The sequence below is a fragment of the Heloderma suspectum genome, chromosome 2, assembly GCF_057233095.1.
Source record: "Heloderma suspectum isolate Gila_16-S chromosome 2, 16-S_ref, whole genome shotgun sequence".
NCBI lineage: Eukaryota > Metazoa > Chordata > Lepidosauria > Squamata > Helodermatidae > Heloderma > Heloderma suspectum.
In genome coordinates this window covers 93,102,918-93,120,840 of record NC_139459.1, presented here as the reverse complement: position 1 = coordinate 93,120,840, position 17,923 = coordinate 93,102,918, and the positions used below count along the sequence as shown (strand labels likewise).

At 43.2% G+C, this 17,923-nt stretch overlaps 1 protein-coding gene across 7 annotated transcripts in view; it reads right to left on the bottom strand.

The window, feature by feature from the left end:
- Nucleotides 1-1,688: 1,688 nt before the first annotated feature.
- Nucleotides 1,689-17,923, bottom strand: part of TUT7 (terminal uridylyl transferase 7) — a 52,188-nt gene continuing 35,953 nt past the window's right edge. For 2 of the 7 annotated variants that reach the window (XM_084834154.1, XM_084834152.1), the window contains exons 22-28: nucleotides 17,106-17,283; nucleotides 15,068-15,115; nucleotides 14,879-14,970; nucleotides 13,445-13,560; nucleotides 12,479-12,801; nucleotides 11,448-11,521; nucleotides 8,014-8,568 (exon numbers count right to left, since the gene is read on the bottom strand). In XM_084834154.1, coding sequence (XP_084690280.1) covers nucleotides 8,095-8,568; nucleotides 11,448-11,521; nucleotides 12,479-12,801; nucleotides 13,445-13,560; nucleotides 14,879-14,970; nucleotides 15,068-15,115; nucleotides 17,106-17,283 — 1,305 coding nt within the window. In that variant the 3' untranslated portion in view covers nucleotides 8,014-8,094. Of the gene's footprint in view, nucleotides 2,692-3,841; nucleotides 4,249-8,013; nucleotides 8,569-10,263; nucleotides 10,328-11,447; nucleotides 11,522-12,478; nucleotides 12,802-13,444; nucleotides 13,561-14,878; nucleotides 14,971-15,067; nucleotides 15,116-17,105; nucleotides 17,284-17,923 lie in introns of those variants that run through there. The other 5 variants (XR_014787746.1, XM_084834155.1, XM_084834157.1 and 2 more) reach the window with 5 other exon arrangements.

Here is a 17,923-nt window from a genome sequence, read left to right as displayed (position 1 = left end):
AATTTACTAAGAAGAATTAAACATAATGGGCATATATGCAATTATAAAACACTTCATAAAACACAGAGTCATTGTTATATCTCTACTAAGCTGCAGGGGTGGGCAGCTCGTGGCACTCCAGATATTTTGGCCTATAACTCCCACCATAACCTTTGGCTAGGAAGGCAAGGGCTGATGGGACTTGTAGGCCAAAATATCTGCAGGGCCACAAGTTGCCCACTCTAGCTGCTAGATATTTCTATGACCAAAGTGGCTTACATATTTGAAATTACATATAAGCACCCCAAACCAGAGGAGATTCACAAGCTGAAGTGGGATTCTGCACACATAAAATTAGATACACAGCCAAATGCGGGAATTGCCTGCCCATACAGCATTACTTTAAATGGGATATGCACTTACTGCATTCTGCTGCATATTGATTTATATTTGAAGATTTTCTATGGATCAGAAAGAGGGTTTTCATTGAAGCTGATCATCTAACAAAACCCTTTGAAAATCCAAGCCAACTCTGAAAATACGTTAACTTAGGCTGGAATGCCATTACATACATAGATAAAAGTGGGCTAGATGAAACAACTATCAGGTGGATCCACAGTTGGCTACAGAATCAGACTCAAAGAGTGCTTATCAATGGGATCTTCTCAAACTGGGGAGACATAACGAGTGGGGTACCACAGGGTTCAGTCCTGGGCCCAGTGCTCTTCAACATTTTTATTAATGACTTGCAGGAGGAGGTGCAGGGAATGCAGATCAAATCTGCAGATGACACAAAATTGGGTGGGATAGCTAATACCCTAGGAGACAGAAACAAAATTCAAAGTGATCTTGATAGGCTGGAGCGCTGGGCAGAAAACAACATAATGAAATTTAACAGGGATAAATGCCAAGTTCTCCATCTAGGGAAAAGAAACCAAATGCACAGTTACAAGTCAGGGGATACTTGGCTCAACAATACTACAAGCGAGAAGGATCTTGGAATTGTTGTCGATCACAAGCTGAATATGAGCCAACAATGTGATGTGGCTGCAAAAAAGACAAACGCTATTTTGGGCTGCATTAATAGAAGTATAGCTTCCAAATCACATGAAGTACTAGTTCCCCTCTACTCAGCACTGGTTAGGCCTCGTCTGGAGTACTGTGTCCAGTTCTGGGCACCACACTTTAAGAAGGATGCAGACAAACTGGAGAGGGTTCAGAGGAGGGCAACGAAGATGATCAGGGGACTGCCTTATGAGGACAGTCTGAAAGAACTGGGCATGTTTAGCCTTGAGAAGACTGAGGGGAGATATGATAGCGCTCTTCAAGTACTTGAAAGGTTGTCACAGAGAGGAAGGCCAAGATTTCTTCTCCATCATCCCAGAGTGCAGGACACGGAATAATGGGCTCAAGTTACAAGAATCCAAATTCTAGCTGAACATCAGGAAAAACGTTGTGATTGTTAGGGCAATACAACAGTGGAACTAATTACCTAGGGAGGTAGTGGGCTCTCCCACACTGGAGGCATTCAAGATGAAACTGGACAGCCATCTGTCAGGGATGCTTTGACTTGGGTTCCTGCACTGAGCAGGGGGTTGGACTCGATGGTCTATAGGCCCCTTCCAACCCTTCTGTTCTGTGATTCTGTGATTCTGTGAAAATATGCCCTGTCATGGGATATTCATGGAATACAAAGAAGAATGTAGAAATTTAAAGTTTTCACTTGGCTGTTTTATTTCAAGGTCATAAATAACAGTGGCTTAATTTTTTGCTGTATGCTTTTCCTGGAAATGATATATTGCACCATCTCCAGAAAATCCTGACATTAAGCCTCGATGACAATATAAAATTAAATCCTTGACTAGCACATGGATTTTCTTCACTTTTCAATAAAGACGAAGTGCATTCCCCCTTGTATATACCCCTTGTTTCCTTAGTAGAATTCTGCTTTCTTTTTCTGTGTTGTAGACAATGGGAAAGAATCATAGCAGCAGTAAACAGAACTAACCAGCTTTTCAGTCTCTCTGTACACAAGCACAGCAGTATATCACTTATCATAAAATAACAGAAGGAAGAACTCTATTCAATGGCACTGCTTTTTCACAGAGATTTTACATAAAAGTTTACTTAACGTCCATGTTTTAGCTCCCCGCAGATTAAAATATTTGCAAATACGGCAGTAGCAGGCCAGAAAAATTTCAAACACTTTAACACAAGGAATCAGTAAATGTTCATCATTAATAAATACCCTTTTATCCTTCAAAAATAATATTTTGAAGGAGACACTATATTTGGCTTGCACACCATTTAAGTGCACTCAAACATTCAGGTTGAATGTAGAACTCTTACAAGTGGTTTGGGTTAGGGACTTCCCTGATCTACATGTTTTACCTAGTAAATACAAACATCATGGTTTTCTATTAAAATGCTCAAATCTATTAAGAGCAGGGATTCATGGTATGAACAAATATTAAAATCCATTGCTTTTTCATCTTTAGCAATTTAATTAAAATAAAATGTGTTTTCTTTGAACTTATGTTGAAGACTGTGCTGCTGTTTAGTGAACCCGAAGCTATAAAGAAAATAAACATTTCTTAAGGAAATGGATGGCCTGTATTGCAACTTAAAAGACTGCTTCAGTCTCTCATGAATCTTGATGGGGTCTCTTCTGTGAAGCTTTTCCCTGAGTCATGTATTTACTGGAAAGGCTGCCTGCGAATGGGGAGAAAAGGCCACAACGGGTAAACACAAAGGAAGAAACCAACATAACTTTTCATTAACTTATGTTGTTAGTTTACAGTGATGGAATCCATTCTGCACAGATGAGGAGAAATGGGACACTGATGAACTGAAAACTTAAAAGTTTGAACTAAAACCCCATGTGAATACCAGGTCCACTCCATGCCGCCCACCATGACTCTGCTTGGCATCCTCCAGAAGTGATTCTACCTCCTATTCTAAGGCAGAATAATTTATTTTACACAGAAATAATCTCTTTGCCATGATCTCAATGTACATTTACCCGGTCAGTGTGAGGATAACTAAAGTCATCCATTATTTCAATATATTCTCTTTTGGCTGCCTCTGGGATTTCTCACTTTCTCTTGCTCAGTATCAACGTTTGCGCTTTGGTTAGGGGGTGGAAGCATGCCTCCAGTTCTGTATTCTTTTCTGGCCTTAAACCCACACTGATTCTATGACTAAATTTGTTCCCCTTAAAGTTTCCAGTCTGTTGCATTCAACTCCTCTGTGAGATCTACAGCAATACTAGCCGGTGTGATAAACTCTCCTTTCTGTCAGTTTTATATCCATGGATAACTATCTCTTTATCACTATTTTATTAGGTTTCTGATAGAAGAACATATAGATATAGTAAGTCTAATACCAGGTACTTTCTCTCATTCACTGTGGTTTTGAGAGTTCTAGCATTATTCAAACAAAGCCTCACTATCAACAAATGAAGGTTGCTTACTTGCAACTGTAGTTCTTCAAGTGGTCATCTGTGCATTCACACATATGGGCTCTGCACCTGTGCGGAGCCTCATTCGGGAAACGTCTATAGCTGACGAAAACATTTTTGGCAGCAACCCTCCCCCACCATCCACTTCGCATGTCCCATCGGGTTCCCGCCTGTCTCCTCAGTTCCTTGAGACCAACTAACTGACCTCATACGAAGGAGTATTGTTCACTCTGGCATCAACAACAGTAATGGCATCGACACCAAAGCGGGGACGGTGGGTGGATTGTGTGAATGCACAGACAGATGACCACTCGAAGAACTACAGTTACAGGTAAGCAACCTGCATTTCTTCTTCGTGGTCTCTGTGCATCACACATATGGGTGATTAACAAGCTGACTTACCAGAGGTGGGTAGGTCCTACTGAAGGACGGAAGACAGAACTGCTCTACTGAAGTTACAGTCCTCTCTAGCATGCACATCGAGCAGTTAGTGAGAGATGAATGTTGATAGTCTCGACCACGTTGCAGCTCTGCAGATACCGATACAGACATCCAAATGCCATCGATGTTGATACACATCTAGTTGAATGTGCTCTAACAGGACCATCTATGGTTAATCCAGCTAGCTTGTCTGCTAGACTGATGGCGTATACGATCCAAGCCATGAGATATTGTGAAGATAGTTGAAGATCCTTCTTCGGTCCCTCATAACAGATGAAGAGTCTTTGTGATTTTCGAAATGTCTCGGTTCTTGCCTTATAGAATGCAAATGCTCCACGCACATCTAAGGCAGGAAGAGTGGACTCCAACTAAGACGATGGTGAAGGAAAGAAAGTGGGTAAAATAATAACCTGGTTCATATGAAAACCAGATACAACCTTAGGTAAAAAAAAGCTGGATCTGGACGAAGTACTGCCTTATCCTTATGAACGATGAGGTTCGGAGAATCTAACCTTAATGCACAAAGTTCACTAGACCTCTGTGCCATGGTAATGGCAAATAAAAATGCCACTTTCCAAGAAAGCGGTCTCAAATCCACTCTGGCTAAAGGCTCAAACAGTTTGGAGGTTAACGTTTTAGCACAACCGATAACTCTACTGTGTAACAAAATTCTTAACTGGAGGCATGAGATTCCTAAGACCCCACAAAAAACAACAGGGTGTGTAAACGCTGAAAACCCCTTAACAGGTAAATGAAAAGCTGTAATAGCTGCCAAGTACACTCTGATTAACGGTGGTTTAAATCCTCTCTCAAACAGCATATGCAAGAAGCTAAGTATAGTGTCTAATGGAGCAGAGTATGGATTAATGCCCTTGGAAACCACTAATTTAGAGAATGCCTCCCATTTGTTCTTATAAAGTCTTGTACTTGGTTTCCTCCTGCACCTTCCCTGAAAAAGGAGCTGCAGTGGATGAAGTCTCCACGCTGTGAATTTGAGTGCGTGCAGGTTGGGGTGATGGATGTGGCCATTGTCCATTGTCAATAATGATGGTATCAACGGGAATCTGAAGTAATGGCCTCTTGACTGTTTGATCAGTGAGGCAAACCATTGCCTGGGCCACCATGGCACTATCAGAATGCAGTTCATCCAGCCCCTCCTGATCTTTTGCAAAACTCTCGGTAACAGAGGAAATGGTGGGAATAAGTAAAGCAGGCTCCCCAACCAGTGAAGTTGAAAGGTGTCCGTCCCCGAGTGAGTCTTTTCCCAATCCTCCTCTGGAGCAGTATCTGCGACAAACAGCATTTTGATTAGTCACAAACTGGTCTATGACTGGTGTGCCCCATTTGCGAAAGATGATCCTGTGGGATGATATTGCCAAATGCCAGTTGTGAGATACTTGAGGAATTTGGCTTAGAGAGTCTACAAGGAAATTGTCCTTGCCTGGTATATGGAGAGCCATGAGGGTATTATTCCTCACGAGAGCCCAATCTAACAAGTCTACTGTCATTTTCACCTATGTGCTTGACTGGGTGCCACCTTGCTTTGTTCAGGTGACAGAGGATTGCCGTATGGTCTGTTGGCACTTGGACATGCCTGTGCACGAGTTGTGTCTCAAACGATGGAAATGCCTTCTTTATAGCCAGGAACTCTAAGGCATTGATGTGTAAACATCTTTTGGTATGGAGCCAAACTCCACGAGTCTGTAGAGGGCCACAATGAGTGCCCCATCCCAAGCTAGAAGCATTGATCACCAAAATGTGTGTTGGTATCGGTGGCGAAAAAGGCATGCCTTGAATCAGATTGAGCAGATCCATCCACCACACCAAACTGTCCACCACCATTCTTGGGTTTGTCAGACTGACCTGACAGGCATTGTAAGGTTGGATCGAATGACCTTAGAAAGCAGACCTGTAGCCATCTCATCAGAAGCCTTGCATAAGCGACCACATACACTGCTGATGCCATCAAACCAAGGAGCCTTGGAATATTGAATGCCGTTGTCAAACAATCTTGAAAAAGCCTCTTGGCTAGACCTACAAGACTATACAACCTGTCAGGAGGAAGATAAGCTCTTGCTGACACAGAGTCCAAAACTGCCCCAATAAACAGGATTCTGAGTGGGGTCGAGGCGTGACTTGTCTTCCTTGAGTAGGAGGCCCAGGGAATCCAGAAGATTTCTGATCACCAAGGCAGCCTGAAAAAGAAGTTTCTTGGATGATGCCACTACTAGCCGATGGTCTAGGTAAGGATATAGCTCTATCCCTAGGGTGCAGAGATAAGCACAGACTACAGCCACACATTTGGTAAAAATCCTCGAAGCTGTTGCCAACCCAAAAGGAAGCACTGTGAACTGGAACATCTCCATCCCAATAATGAAATGGAGGTATTTCTGGTAATTTTCCCATATAGCAATATGGAAGTATACATCTCTGAGATCCACCACCGCGAACCAGACACTTTGAGTCAGAAGAGAGGCAGTATTGTGGCTAACGCAGTCATTCAAAGCTTTGTGGTGTGGATGAATAGATTGAGATTTCGAAGATCCAGAATAGGTCGAAGTCCCCCATCTCTCTTCCGTACTGTGAAGTAGCAGGAGAAAAACCCATCTCTTGTCCTGAATGGAACAACACTTCGAATAGCACCCTTCCCAAGAAGAGTTTCTGTCTCCTCTTGCAGGACTTTTGATGGTGTGGTGTCCTTCACAATACTGAGAGGAGGGAGGACTTCGAACTCTATCTGGTATCTGAACCGGACAATGTTGAGAACCCATGCATCTGAGGTTATCATCAATCAAGCAGGTAGGAAGCAGGAGAGGATTGAACCAAACATCAGAAGCATGGGACTGTAAGGAGTCAAATGTAGGTCCAAGTCAAAGTCTCTGCTTAGAAGTGTCCCCTTTAGGGTGAGAGGGGTGATTTGCTGTTGTCATCTCTGTGTCTGGATCTGAAACCGAACAGGTCGATCCTGATATTGATGCTGTTGATAAAAAGGTTGCTGTCGATACCATTTTCTATGTCAATACGGAGTATACTGACTCTGTTGTGATATGTCCATCTTTGCTGTATTTTTTGCCTTCTGTATGGCATCCATAGCCTCATCAGTTTTAGTGTTAAAGAAGCTTTCCCCATCAAATTGGAGGGCCTCTATCAGGAATCGTGCTTCTGGAGTTAACCCCGCTGACCTAAGCCAGGCATGTCTTCTATGGGCTATGGCCCCAACCATCGCTTTAGCAACACAATCGGCTTGACTGCTTGTAGTATTCATTTGTTGACGTGACAATTTTAGCGCTTCCGCTTAAAAAAATTCTTGCCAGTTCTCGCTGTTCTTCTGGAAGGTAGTCACAGAGGGACCCAACCTTTTCCCATAAAAAAAGTTGGTATTGTGACATCATGGCTTGGTAAATGGCTACCCTAAGTTGGGGCTTAGAAGCCACAGAAGAATAGATTCGCCTGCCCAACAGATCCAAATGCCTTCCCTCCTTATCAGCCAGAGAAGCATGAACCTTCTGGGACTTACTTTGTGAAGACTCCACAGAAATTGAATTAGGACGAGGATGAGTAAACAAAAAAGCCGCGTCCTTCTCCTGCACCTTATATAAAGACTCCAACCTCTTCGATGTGGGAGCCATTGAAGAAGGAGCCTTCTGCAACAGAATAGGCAAAAAGGAAATAGAAACCAGTGCTGACAATTTGGTATAAACAACATCAAAAACTAGGGCTTGTAATCTCTCGGTAGATTGTTGGGGCTCAATCCCCAATGACCGTGCCATCCAGAGAATTTGTTCAGAAAATGAAAGAGATCTTCCGAAGGAGATGTACCTTCCTGTATACCCACCGCATTATCTGGCAAAGAGATCAAGGGAGGAGCTGCTGTAATTGAAAAAGAATCAGATTGATAGTCGTTTGCTGATCGTGGAGATGTCGCTTCCTCGTATGTTGCTGTACTAGCCTTTTCCTTTTGGAGAGGACCTGGAGACGTAAGTTTCGCAGGAACGGATGATGCCCTATTTCCTGAGGGGGACCGATTCCTTATGGAAGATCGAGGAGGGAATGGAGGAGGAAGAAACAAATCCTCCTGTGGTGGCCGTCATAATGTTGCCTCTGGTACCCAACAATAACACGGAGAACTGGCCGTGGAGAGAGCCGTGAGGTGCAGTCGGGGGCAACAAATCCCTTATTTCCCCTTCAGAGGTCAATGCCAATGGCAACCATTCCTATAGCAATACCAATAAAGGCCTTGGTATCACCATCGATATCAACGAAGCTTTCGGAATGGGGGAATCCAGTAATGGTGGGTGTGGTGGGATTTGAGTCGGTTGAACAATAATCTCTGCTGAGACTTGTGTCTCGTGTACCTTAGGCTCCTTTTTCTTGATTTCAGTTGAAGCCTTGGGTGTTCTAGCCTTCTCTGAAAGCTTTTTTGCTGTAGAAATGGCAAGAGAATGGCCAGGCATAGACGGGTCCATCTGGCCTGTGGTTAGAGCCAGGGACTTAGAGAGTGGAGATGAGGATGTCTGTGACTTCCCCGACATAGCCGTAGGTTGAGATTTGTCAGTCTTTGAAGTAGCATCCACAGCTTCCAGTGCCTTTTTCCACAACAAAGCTTTTAAGTGGTCTGAACAATGGCGCTTAGTCTGCTTTGTGAAATTCATACAGTGACGGCAGGTCTTCACCACATAAGCTTCCCCCTAGGCAAAGCAAACACAGAGAATGTCCGTCAATGGGGGTAGTTTGCTGCCGCAGTGAGTGCATTTACGAAAGGGGGCCCTAACATCCATACGCACCTCTTGGCAATCCAAGATCACGCAAAGAATAACATCTACAAAAACACTAACTAAACTAACTACTTTTTTTCAGAAGAGAAAAGAAGAAAGCTACTTAAACTACCTCAGCACTAACACAGACTCTAGCAAGATGAAGTTCCCGACGAAGCATCCTTCAGAAAGGTGGTCAAAAGAGAAGTGAGGAAATGGGCAGGAATCCAATGGGATGTGCACAGTGGATGGTGGGGGAGGGTTTCTGCCAAAAATGTTTTCCTCAGCTATAGAAGTTTCCTGAACGAGGTTCCACGCAGGTGCAGAGCTCATACGTGTGATGCACAGAGACTATGAAGAAGGTCATTTGGCTGAAAATATCTCCGTCTTGGGCAAGGTGCTTGAGGGAGTGGGGCATGGACCCCTGGGTAAGACTGATTATGTGGACTCATCTCAACTGGCTTAAAGCAGTTTTGGCATACAAACGACCTAGATTGCCCTGATGGCTTATGCCATGAGAAAGACGGGAAGCACAATGCTGGTTCTGCTAGACCTTTCAGCGACACTGATATTCTTCTGGATAGGCTTTGTGGGTCAGGAGTTGGGGACATGTTATTATTATGGTTCTGTCCTATCTACAGGGTCATTTCCAGAAGATGGCGCTACGAAATTTCTATATCTGCTGTGGAGTCCCACAGGGTTCTATCTTATCCCCCATATTTTCAGCATCTACATCATGCTACTGGGGTAAGGTCATCTGAGGATCTGGAGTGAAAAGTAATCAATCCAGCTCTCCTGCTCTGACATCGGTGTCAAGATAGACAGTGGATGTGTTGAGCCAGTGTTTGGAATTCATAGCAGTCTGGATGAGGAGTAACAAACTGAAGCTCAATCCTGACATAGTGGGAGCTTCTGTAGGTGGATAATTAATCTGTCTGAGTAGATGGTGTTCATCCTGTTTTGGATGGGGTTGCACACTCCTTGAAGGATCAAGTTTGAAGTTGGGGAGTTGCTCTTAGATCCAGCTTTGTCATTAAAGGTGCACATACATTCAGTAGCACAAAGTGTCATTCAGCCGTTTAGAATCAAGTGTGCTCTCCTGGATAAGGGTAGCATTGACATAGTTATCCATACCCTGGTAGTCTCCCACTTAAGACTACTGTAATAGTTTACATCAGGTTGCCCCCGAAGATGACCCAGAAACTGCAGATAGTAGAGAATGGAACTGCTAGATTACTAACTGGGACCAGTCACACACCTTAGTTTCATCACTTCTGAGATAATGCCTGGTATGTACATGTGTGTATTAAAGGAAGCACTTGCTTCTTGGTTGAGAACTACTGGGTTGGAACCCAAGAATCACTTACGGAGGGAAGTTCCTACAGCTTCCGTACTTCAACAAAAGCTTCTGAGGGATCCTTTCTGAATGGGGTGGATTGTGTTCCAGGGGGTTGCTGGGGAATTGGGGGGGGGGGGAATCACTAACTTTTAGCCACCTATCAAAGATAAAAAACCTGGCCAACCCAGATATGTGTGCACTTGTGTAGGGGTTGTCTATTTTTGTCTGTTTTATAAATACGTGCATCCATTTTTTTAGGTTTTATATTGGAAGAAGACTAATTCACAAACCTGATTGGGGACTCAAGAAAATTTTTCCTTTCTGTTTCTTTTTTTCTTCCTGTAGAAGCAGTCCCTTAAAAACAGGGCATGAGTGAACATTTAAAGTTAGCTAATATATGATGTAATAGCAGCAGCATAGCACTTGAAATATCTTACTGAACGCTGTATTTCAGGAGTGTTGAATCTCTGGCCCTCTGGCTAAATTCATCCCAGCAGAGGTCCCTATGCAGCATGCAGAGGTTTCTCTCCCATGCTCCTCTTCCCCTCTGCAGGTCAGATTCCAGGACAGGAATCCCCAGCATTATCTCCAATTGCAGATAGCATCAGGGTTTCCCGTTCGTGCACTTCTCACTGGCCCGTTAGAATAGTGTGCAAAGGCATGTGACTCAGCCTGTGCATGGAGGAACTACTCTTCTGCATGCCGCCTGGGTGATCTGTCACACACAACCACCATTGGATAAGGTGAGCAGCATGCAGAGGAGGCACCTGACTTGGCTGGCACGCGGAAGAATCTTCAAGCTGCTGGCCAAGTCCCTTGGCTTCGCCTACCCTACCTCCTCCCGAATGAGGGAAGACATGGGGCAGGTGAAGAAGCTACTTCAGCTAGGGAGGCTTCAGTGTGTGCAGGCTTTCCCCAGTCAGGAAAAGCCTGTGTGCACTGAAGCCAGGCATGACGAGCTAGGCTTAGCTCCTCCTAGGCTTTCCCTGGCTCGGGAAAGCCCAGGCAGAGCAAACCCGAGCCAGTGCAGTCCCCTTCGCTCCTCTAGTGGATGACAGAAGGGGACTGAGCCAGCTCAGCTTTGCCTACCCTGCTTCCTCCTTGATGTGGGAAGGCGCAGGACAGATGAAATCATCCCAGCTGAGGCACTGGGTGGATATTCCACCTGTTGCCTCAGCCAGGGTGGCTTCGCCATGAGTGGGTGTTCCCCAGTCAGGGAAAGCACATGTGCAACGAAATCAGGGCTCCTCCTGGTGCTTCAGCAAGGGACCATATGACATCAGAGGGTGTGACCATGCTCTGACATCATTCAGCCTGCGGAGGGCTGGGTGGGAGGATCATCTGGCCCCTCGAACTACAGCAGTTAGAAGCCCCTGCTCTAGTTGGTATAATTATCTAACATGGTGTCACACACATTTAGAAGAGAAAAGGTATTTTTTTTAAAAAAAAATTAACATCAAAATGTGCTATTTACCTGATTTAATCGACCAGAGTGTTTAAAAGCACTGGATAAAGGGGATCCACATGGACTTTCTGATTTCAACACACCTAGAAAAATTAAGATTAAGTGACAATTTGGCTGCAAAAGAAATGCCTGCATTTCCACCTCAACTTTTTAAGTTCCACAGAGCCAGGCAACAATTCAGCAAATAGAAGGCATTGGGGGATTTAAAATGTAACTTCTTACCTATGAGCTGGAACAGTAAAAGGCATTATGAAGGCTAAGTTTCAAAAGGTTCCCCCCCTTGGGGAGTTTGGATTCTTTTTAGAGATTTTTTAATTTTAAACCATGCAGTTGAAATTTAAAGTGGCAAGAGTGGTGTGTAGGGGGAGGGACTTCTTAATCCTTTCCCTTAGAACATTTCCCCACTAAAAACCCTACCTCCAAGCTGCTCCCCACCATACCCCCATGAGGAAAGGATACAAGTATCCCAGTTAGAGTAAATGAAGCTCGGGGGACCGGGGGGGTCAACAGGAAAACAGCACAAGAGAATAGGGTGAAAAAAGTATCAGGAGAGACACTCCGATGAATTAAGCAAAACATTTACTTTCTCTACTGAAAAGCATTTCAGAGTCACAAGTTGGATCCAGACATGCTGTTCCATGAATGGAAGGGCTTCTTCCATTGGCTGAAGCCAGCTGGATCCAGAAGAGGCTCCTGCTCTGCTAACTGGATGCTGCTGCATGTGAAGGAAATGTTTTTCACGGATCTCCCCTTTCCCCTGCAGCTCCCAGCACCACCGTGCATGCTGGAGGTCTCCCAACCATCCAGAGCAGATTTTCAGGGGGAGGAGGAAAATAAGCAAGAATTGCGCTCCCTGGCTCCCGCCCCACTTCTGCCTGTGGGGCATCCACTTCACAGAGTTTCACTCTATGCAACTCTGGATTCAACCCCATAGATTTAGAAAAACAGTATGCAAGACCAAAGTCTGCAAGTTAAACTTGCTGAACATATTTTTAGTAATATGCGCACTATCAGTGATTGACTGTTCCTAGGTTTCATACCTGCAGCTCCTTTGTGCTGTGGGCATTCTTTTTTAATATGTCCTTCCCTTCCACAAATAAAACAACGCTTTTCTCTTAAATCTCTGTCTTCCTGTCGCTTCCATTTTTCTACTGGCTGCTTGGGAGTCTTCTCTTTTCCAGTTTCCACTGTTCCCCTGCCCAACTTGTTTTTGTTAGGTGTACATATCTGCAGTTTCCCATCCTTTAGCAAAACTTCTCGTTCTGTAATTTTAACTGGGGTCTCTTTTTCCTCTTTACTTTTTTCTTTGTTTTCCGTATATCTTTGGTTTTTAGGATCTTCACTATCATGCCGTCTTCTCAGTCTAAGAAATCACAAATTACAGTCAACTTTCTGTTACAATGACTTAAGTATGAAAAAAAGAGGACTGAACCAAGATTATTTTAAAATGTACTAAACATCACACTCTCTCTTTATGCTGGATGTCTTGAATCAACTGGCAAAGGATATTTTAGTCTTGATGCATTCGCAGTTGGATTTCTAACTTTCTCAGTTTTAATGTATTGTTTCTGCCCCATTTGAGTCTTCATCCCTCCAGATTTTATGATTTGCAGATCAATTTAAAGTAATCCCTTGCTGGTGGAAACATGATTCAATTATACATAAAAGGGATCTTTGGTGGCAGCTCCTGAACTTTATTAGTTAAATATATTTATGAATATATATGACTAATATTAGCTATGACTAATATCTCATATATAAAATTGATTTAATAATATTTTCATCGATACAAAACAGAATAGCATTTCCAAAATACGAAGGCTCACATTCAAGGTGCTATAAATACTTTAGAATTACTACAGCAACACAGTGCCTCAGCGCAGTTGTAATGTTCCTGATTTGCTAATGACATTTCAGAAATAGGGAACATTATGTCTGCGCTTGGCCAGTTAAAACATTCATGCTGCAAGAAACAGATTGTCCTTTGACAGGAAAAAAGTACTTACTTCCTCCGCATGGGACAGTCTTTCATGAAATGTCCAATTTTACCGCAAATTCTGCAACATCTATCATTTGGGGCCAGTTCTCCTTCTGTCAGCACTTCTGGGTCAAAAAAATATTCCTAGCAAAAAAGGTATTTATAGAAGTTAGCATCTGACTCCTTAAAAGAGCTCAATTATTTCCGCCTAATGCAGAGTAAGTAAACACTACTAACTGTCTATGGCTCTGGCAATTCCTTGTTTAGCTCTATTTAAATTTCAGTAAGGACTCTAGAGAAACATCTAAGAAAACTACCGAATTACAACTCTGAATCCAGTCCACTCTTCCTTCATTAAAACAACCACACTGCAATGCTTATCTGTACAGAACTGCGATGGAAGGCGTTGGGGATGTGCTTCCCCACAGACATTAAGGCAGGGGAGGGCAACCACTTTTGGTCTGGGAGCTGAATTACACTCCACACCAGAACAAGCCAGTGGGCTGGATGATGTCAAGAGGTAGATCCTCGCCCCAAAGCTCCTCCCCTCCCCTGATATCATCTGCCCCACCCACCTTAAAAAATGTATTTTTCTCCGTGCAGAGAGCACCACGGTTCTGTGCCTCTCTCTCCATGGAGAAAGAGCCTTGGCTGGGGCTTGCAGGAGTCAGCTTCCACAAGCCCCAACCAAGTCAGGCTGCTCATTCACAGAATGCACGTGGTGGGGAAGGGACTTGGCCAGGCCTTGTGAGAGCTGCCTCCTGCCAGCTACGACTGAATTGGGCTCCTTCTTCCAGTGCCAACTGGGGCACAAGCAGTGTGGGAAATGCTATAAGGCAATCCCCATCTTATCACCTATCTCTGATCAGAGACTGGATATAAGCTGGGATACCCCTTTGTGCCATGGCTTTGGGAGAGGGAGGGGCCCCCAGAGTGTGCTCAACCAGGCTGGGCTGCAGCGCAGGCTGGATTAAAGGCTATATCTGCTCGATTTTCCCTTATTGCCATTATTTTCATGTCCAAATGGCTTACATTTGTTCTGCGGGGAAGAGATGGTGCTGGTGTAGTTAGGATGAATACATGAGAATACTGGATGAGGAGCACAACAAGAGATGTACACCCTGTACTATAAACAGGTGATGTCAGCTACTAAATTCAATAGGTGCAGCATTATGTCAGAGCTTCATTCTCCATCACATGGATTCAGCAGAGGTGTGTAATGTCATTTTAGGTAAAAGCTTTTAGTAGTCTTGCAAAACTATGTTTCCTCTGTGTTCACCTCAAGAATAATTTGTATACAGGCTATAATATTTAGTACAGGGGACTTTTCCATAGGTCCCTTCAAAATATTCTGACAATACACAATATTTTAAATTGGGTGGGGAACATGTGGCCCTCCAGATGAAGCCTGCATCTCCAATCAGCCACAGCCAGCATACTGTCATATTCCTAACACACTCACCATTTTTGAAGGATATTCTTTAGGAAATCCTCTTATTGGGGTGCCAAATACCCTTCTGCCATTTATAAAAGCCTTCATTATAAAGTTTGTCACTAGAATAAACAAAAACAATTAACTGTCTAAGTGGACACACACACACTTAGATACAAGTATATTTTTGTACAACATAATTATGAAAAGGAGTCTTACTTTTTCTTGATAATCCAGCTCCAAGATTATGATTCAGATCAAAAGGATCTGCAAGAAGAGTGTTATAGACTTTAGCTAGAATCCATTAACACCCGCAGCCCCCACCAACCTTATGGACAAATCAACTGACATAAATTAAAAAACAACAGGAATGCTGGTTAAATTTCTAATGTTAAATCGATATTCAAGAACAGATTTCTTCCCCTTCCTCAGACACACACAGAGAAAAGGGAAAACACTGAAGACAGATACAAAAGTTTTTGAAGATGAAAAACTTTCAATGAGAGAAAGGACCAGTCTAGTGAATTGCAAAACTCAGTCAAACATTTTATTGCACCAAAATTCACTGCAAATCAGATGGGGCAGGGGGAGGGGGGAAGGATAATTACAGTACAACAGCCATTAGTGAGAGGGGGAAGGCAGAGTAAGAACCATCAGGAAAGGCTGTGTGAGAACCTGTACTGACTAGTTCATTAGGGATGGAGAGATAGGGGAGATGTAGATAAAGCTGCCAGGCCAGATAGCAGGAGTTACTGGGGTGCTATCACCATCAGCTACCTGGCAGGCAAGCAGGAAGACTCAAAGGCTATGTCTGTCTATACATGGGACAACTAGAGGAAATGAAAATCAAGGCAACAAGATAAACAAGGAAGGTGGAATGATGCAGGGCTGTCCTACTGAGGGCCAATGTCAAGTAACCTTCTGTAAATTGCCCAGAGAGCTTCGGCTATGAGACAGTACAGAAATGCAACAAATAAAATAAATAAAGTGTTCGCATAGCAATGTGATTTTAGGAAAGAGCCCCATGAGACATAAGAACATAAGAACCTAAGAAGAGCCATGCTAGATCAGACCAAGGGTCCATCCAGTCCAGCATTCTGTTCACACAGTGGCCAACCAGCTGTCGGCCAGGGACCCACAAGCAAGGTATGAGCGTAACAGCACCCTCCCACCCATGTTCCGCAACAACTGGTGTACATAGGTTCACTGCCTCTGGTACTGGAGGTAGCACACAGCCATCAAGACTAGTAGACATTGATAACCTGTTCCTCCAGGAATTTGTCTAACTCCCTTTTAAAGCGATCCAAATTGGTGGCCATCGCCACATCCTGTGGTAGTGAATTCCATAGTTAACTATGTGTGAAGAAGGAGAGGATGTGAGCAGGTTCAGATTCCAGTGGGTATACACTATAAAACAGGGGTGGGCAACTTGTGGTCCTCTAGATGTTTTGGGCTACAATTCCCAGCAGCCCTAGACAGCATAGCCAATGGTGAGGGATGGTGGGAGCTGTAGACCAAAACACCTGGAGGGCCATAAGTTGCCCAACTTGATAAAAACATCTCAATCTATACATCGTGTACAATTATTGGTCTAATACTCTTATTTCTGCTCTACATCCCATACCCATTTCTTCAATGCAATGGCAGTGTGTGTGGCAGGTCACTTGTCGACTACCAGCTTCTACAGTGAAGATCCACTGAAGAAGAGGGCACCCCTACCAAAGGGCATCAGGAGAAGTATTGTGCAGGCACACAGCTACTAAGTGGACAGCAATGCTCATCAGTGATATTATCTGTGCCCATGCCAGGCACTGCTATCCACTCAGCAGCCACACACCTGCAAAGTGTTAAAGGAGCATTCCTGGAGCTTCTGCTATCTCCTCCTGATGCCATCTGGTGAGGGTGCTAGGTCTCCCTCCTCTATTTAGTGGCAGAAATGGATAGTTTCCCCAGCAAACAGTTGCTGGTCCATGGTCAGCTTGTGATAATCACACAATATCACAGCTCATGATAATGTGGTTGCACAGCAGTGGTTGTGCCTATTCTTAATAGTAATTTGCAACATGTCCTTTTAGGATCATGTTGTTATAATGCAAATTTAGAGCCAAGTTTATGTTTTTATTGCCTGTATTGTGCCATACCTTTAACTGCAACTACTGAACCAACATAACCAGTGAAGTATTTAATTAAACTTGGCTCTTGCAGTAAAAAAGTATTTGTTAAATTATCAATAAACTCCCATGATTTAGAGTAATACCTTCAATAACTATGTATTTTGAAGTCCATTGCTTCTTGAATGTTGTAAGCAAATTTTTTCTTCGGATGCAGATAACATGCTCTTTAAAATCGAATTCTTCAGTATAAAAACGCAGAAGTCCTAGCCATAGCTCACCGATGGATTCCTTATTTTTACCAAAGTCTGGCCAAACTGCTAGCTAAAAATGAAAACATTTTCTTTGATGGTCAATACTTCAGACATTATTCATAACTATTTAAATATTTCAATGTAGCTGGACCTAACAATGTATTCAACAGTTCCCTTTTTCAGGTCCTGTGCAAAACTTTAAAAGGGAACATAATTTTTGTTAAGTGTGCTATCTTAAGTTTATCCATTAGGAAAAGTGGTATTTCATTTTTAACTGTTGGCCAAATAAAAAGTGTACTTTTACTAATCTGGTATAAGAATCAAAATAAAACACAGGGGATACACTGAGCATGACACCAGCTGCAAAGACAAGAATAAAACCTTTATGAAATATTCTCCTTCAGCAGAAGGGGCTTTGTACTTTAAGTTTCAGATTCCATGCAACTGGGGTAAAAATGACCCTAACACCATCACAATACACTACAGTCTATAAAAAATATAGGGTGGTCTGAAACATCGCAAGGTAAATTGAGGCATAAAACACTTCATTACAATTGAAGAATACATGCAGTATGGAGTTGTAGAAGACTGATAACAAAGTTTAATCCATTCTCCCCACACACCCACTTCTCCAGGTAACTATGATCCTATTATTCTAGTAAAGGTTAGGAGTATAAACTTTAGGATGATATGCAAGATTACTTTTCATA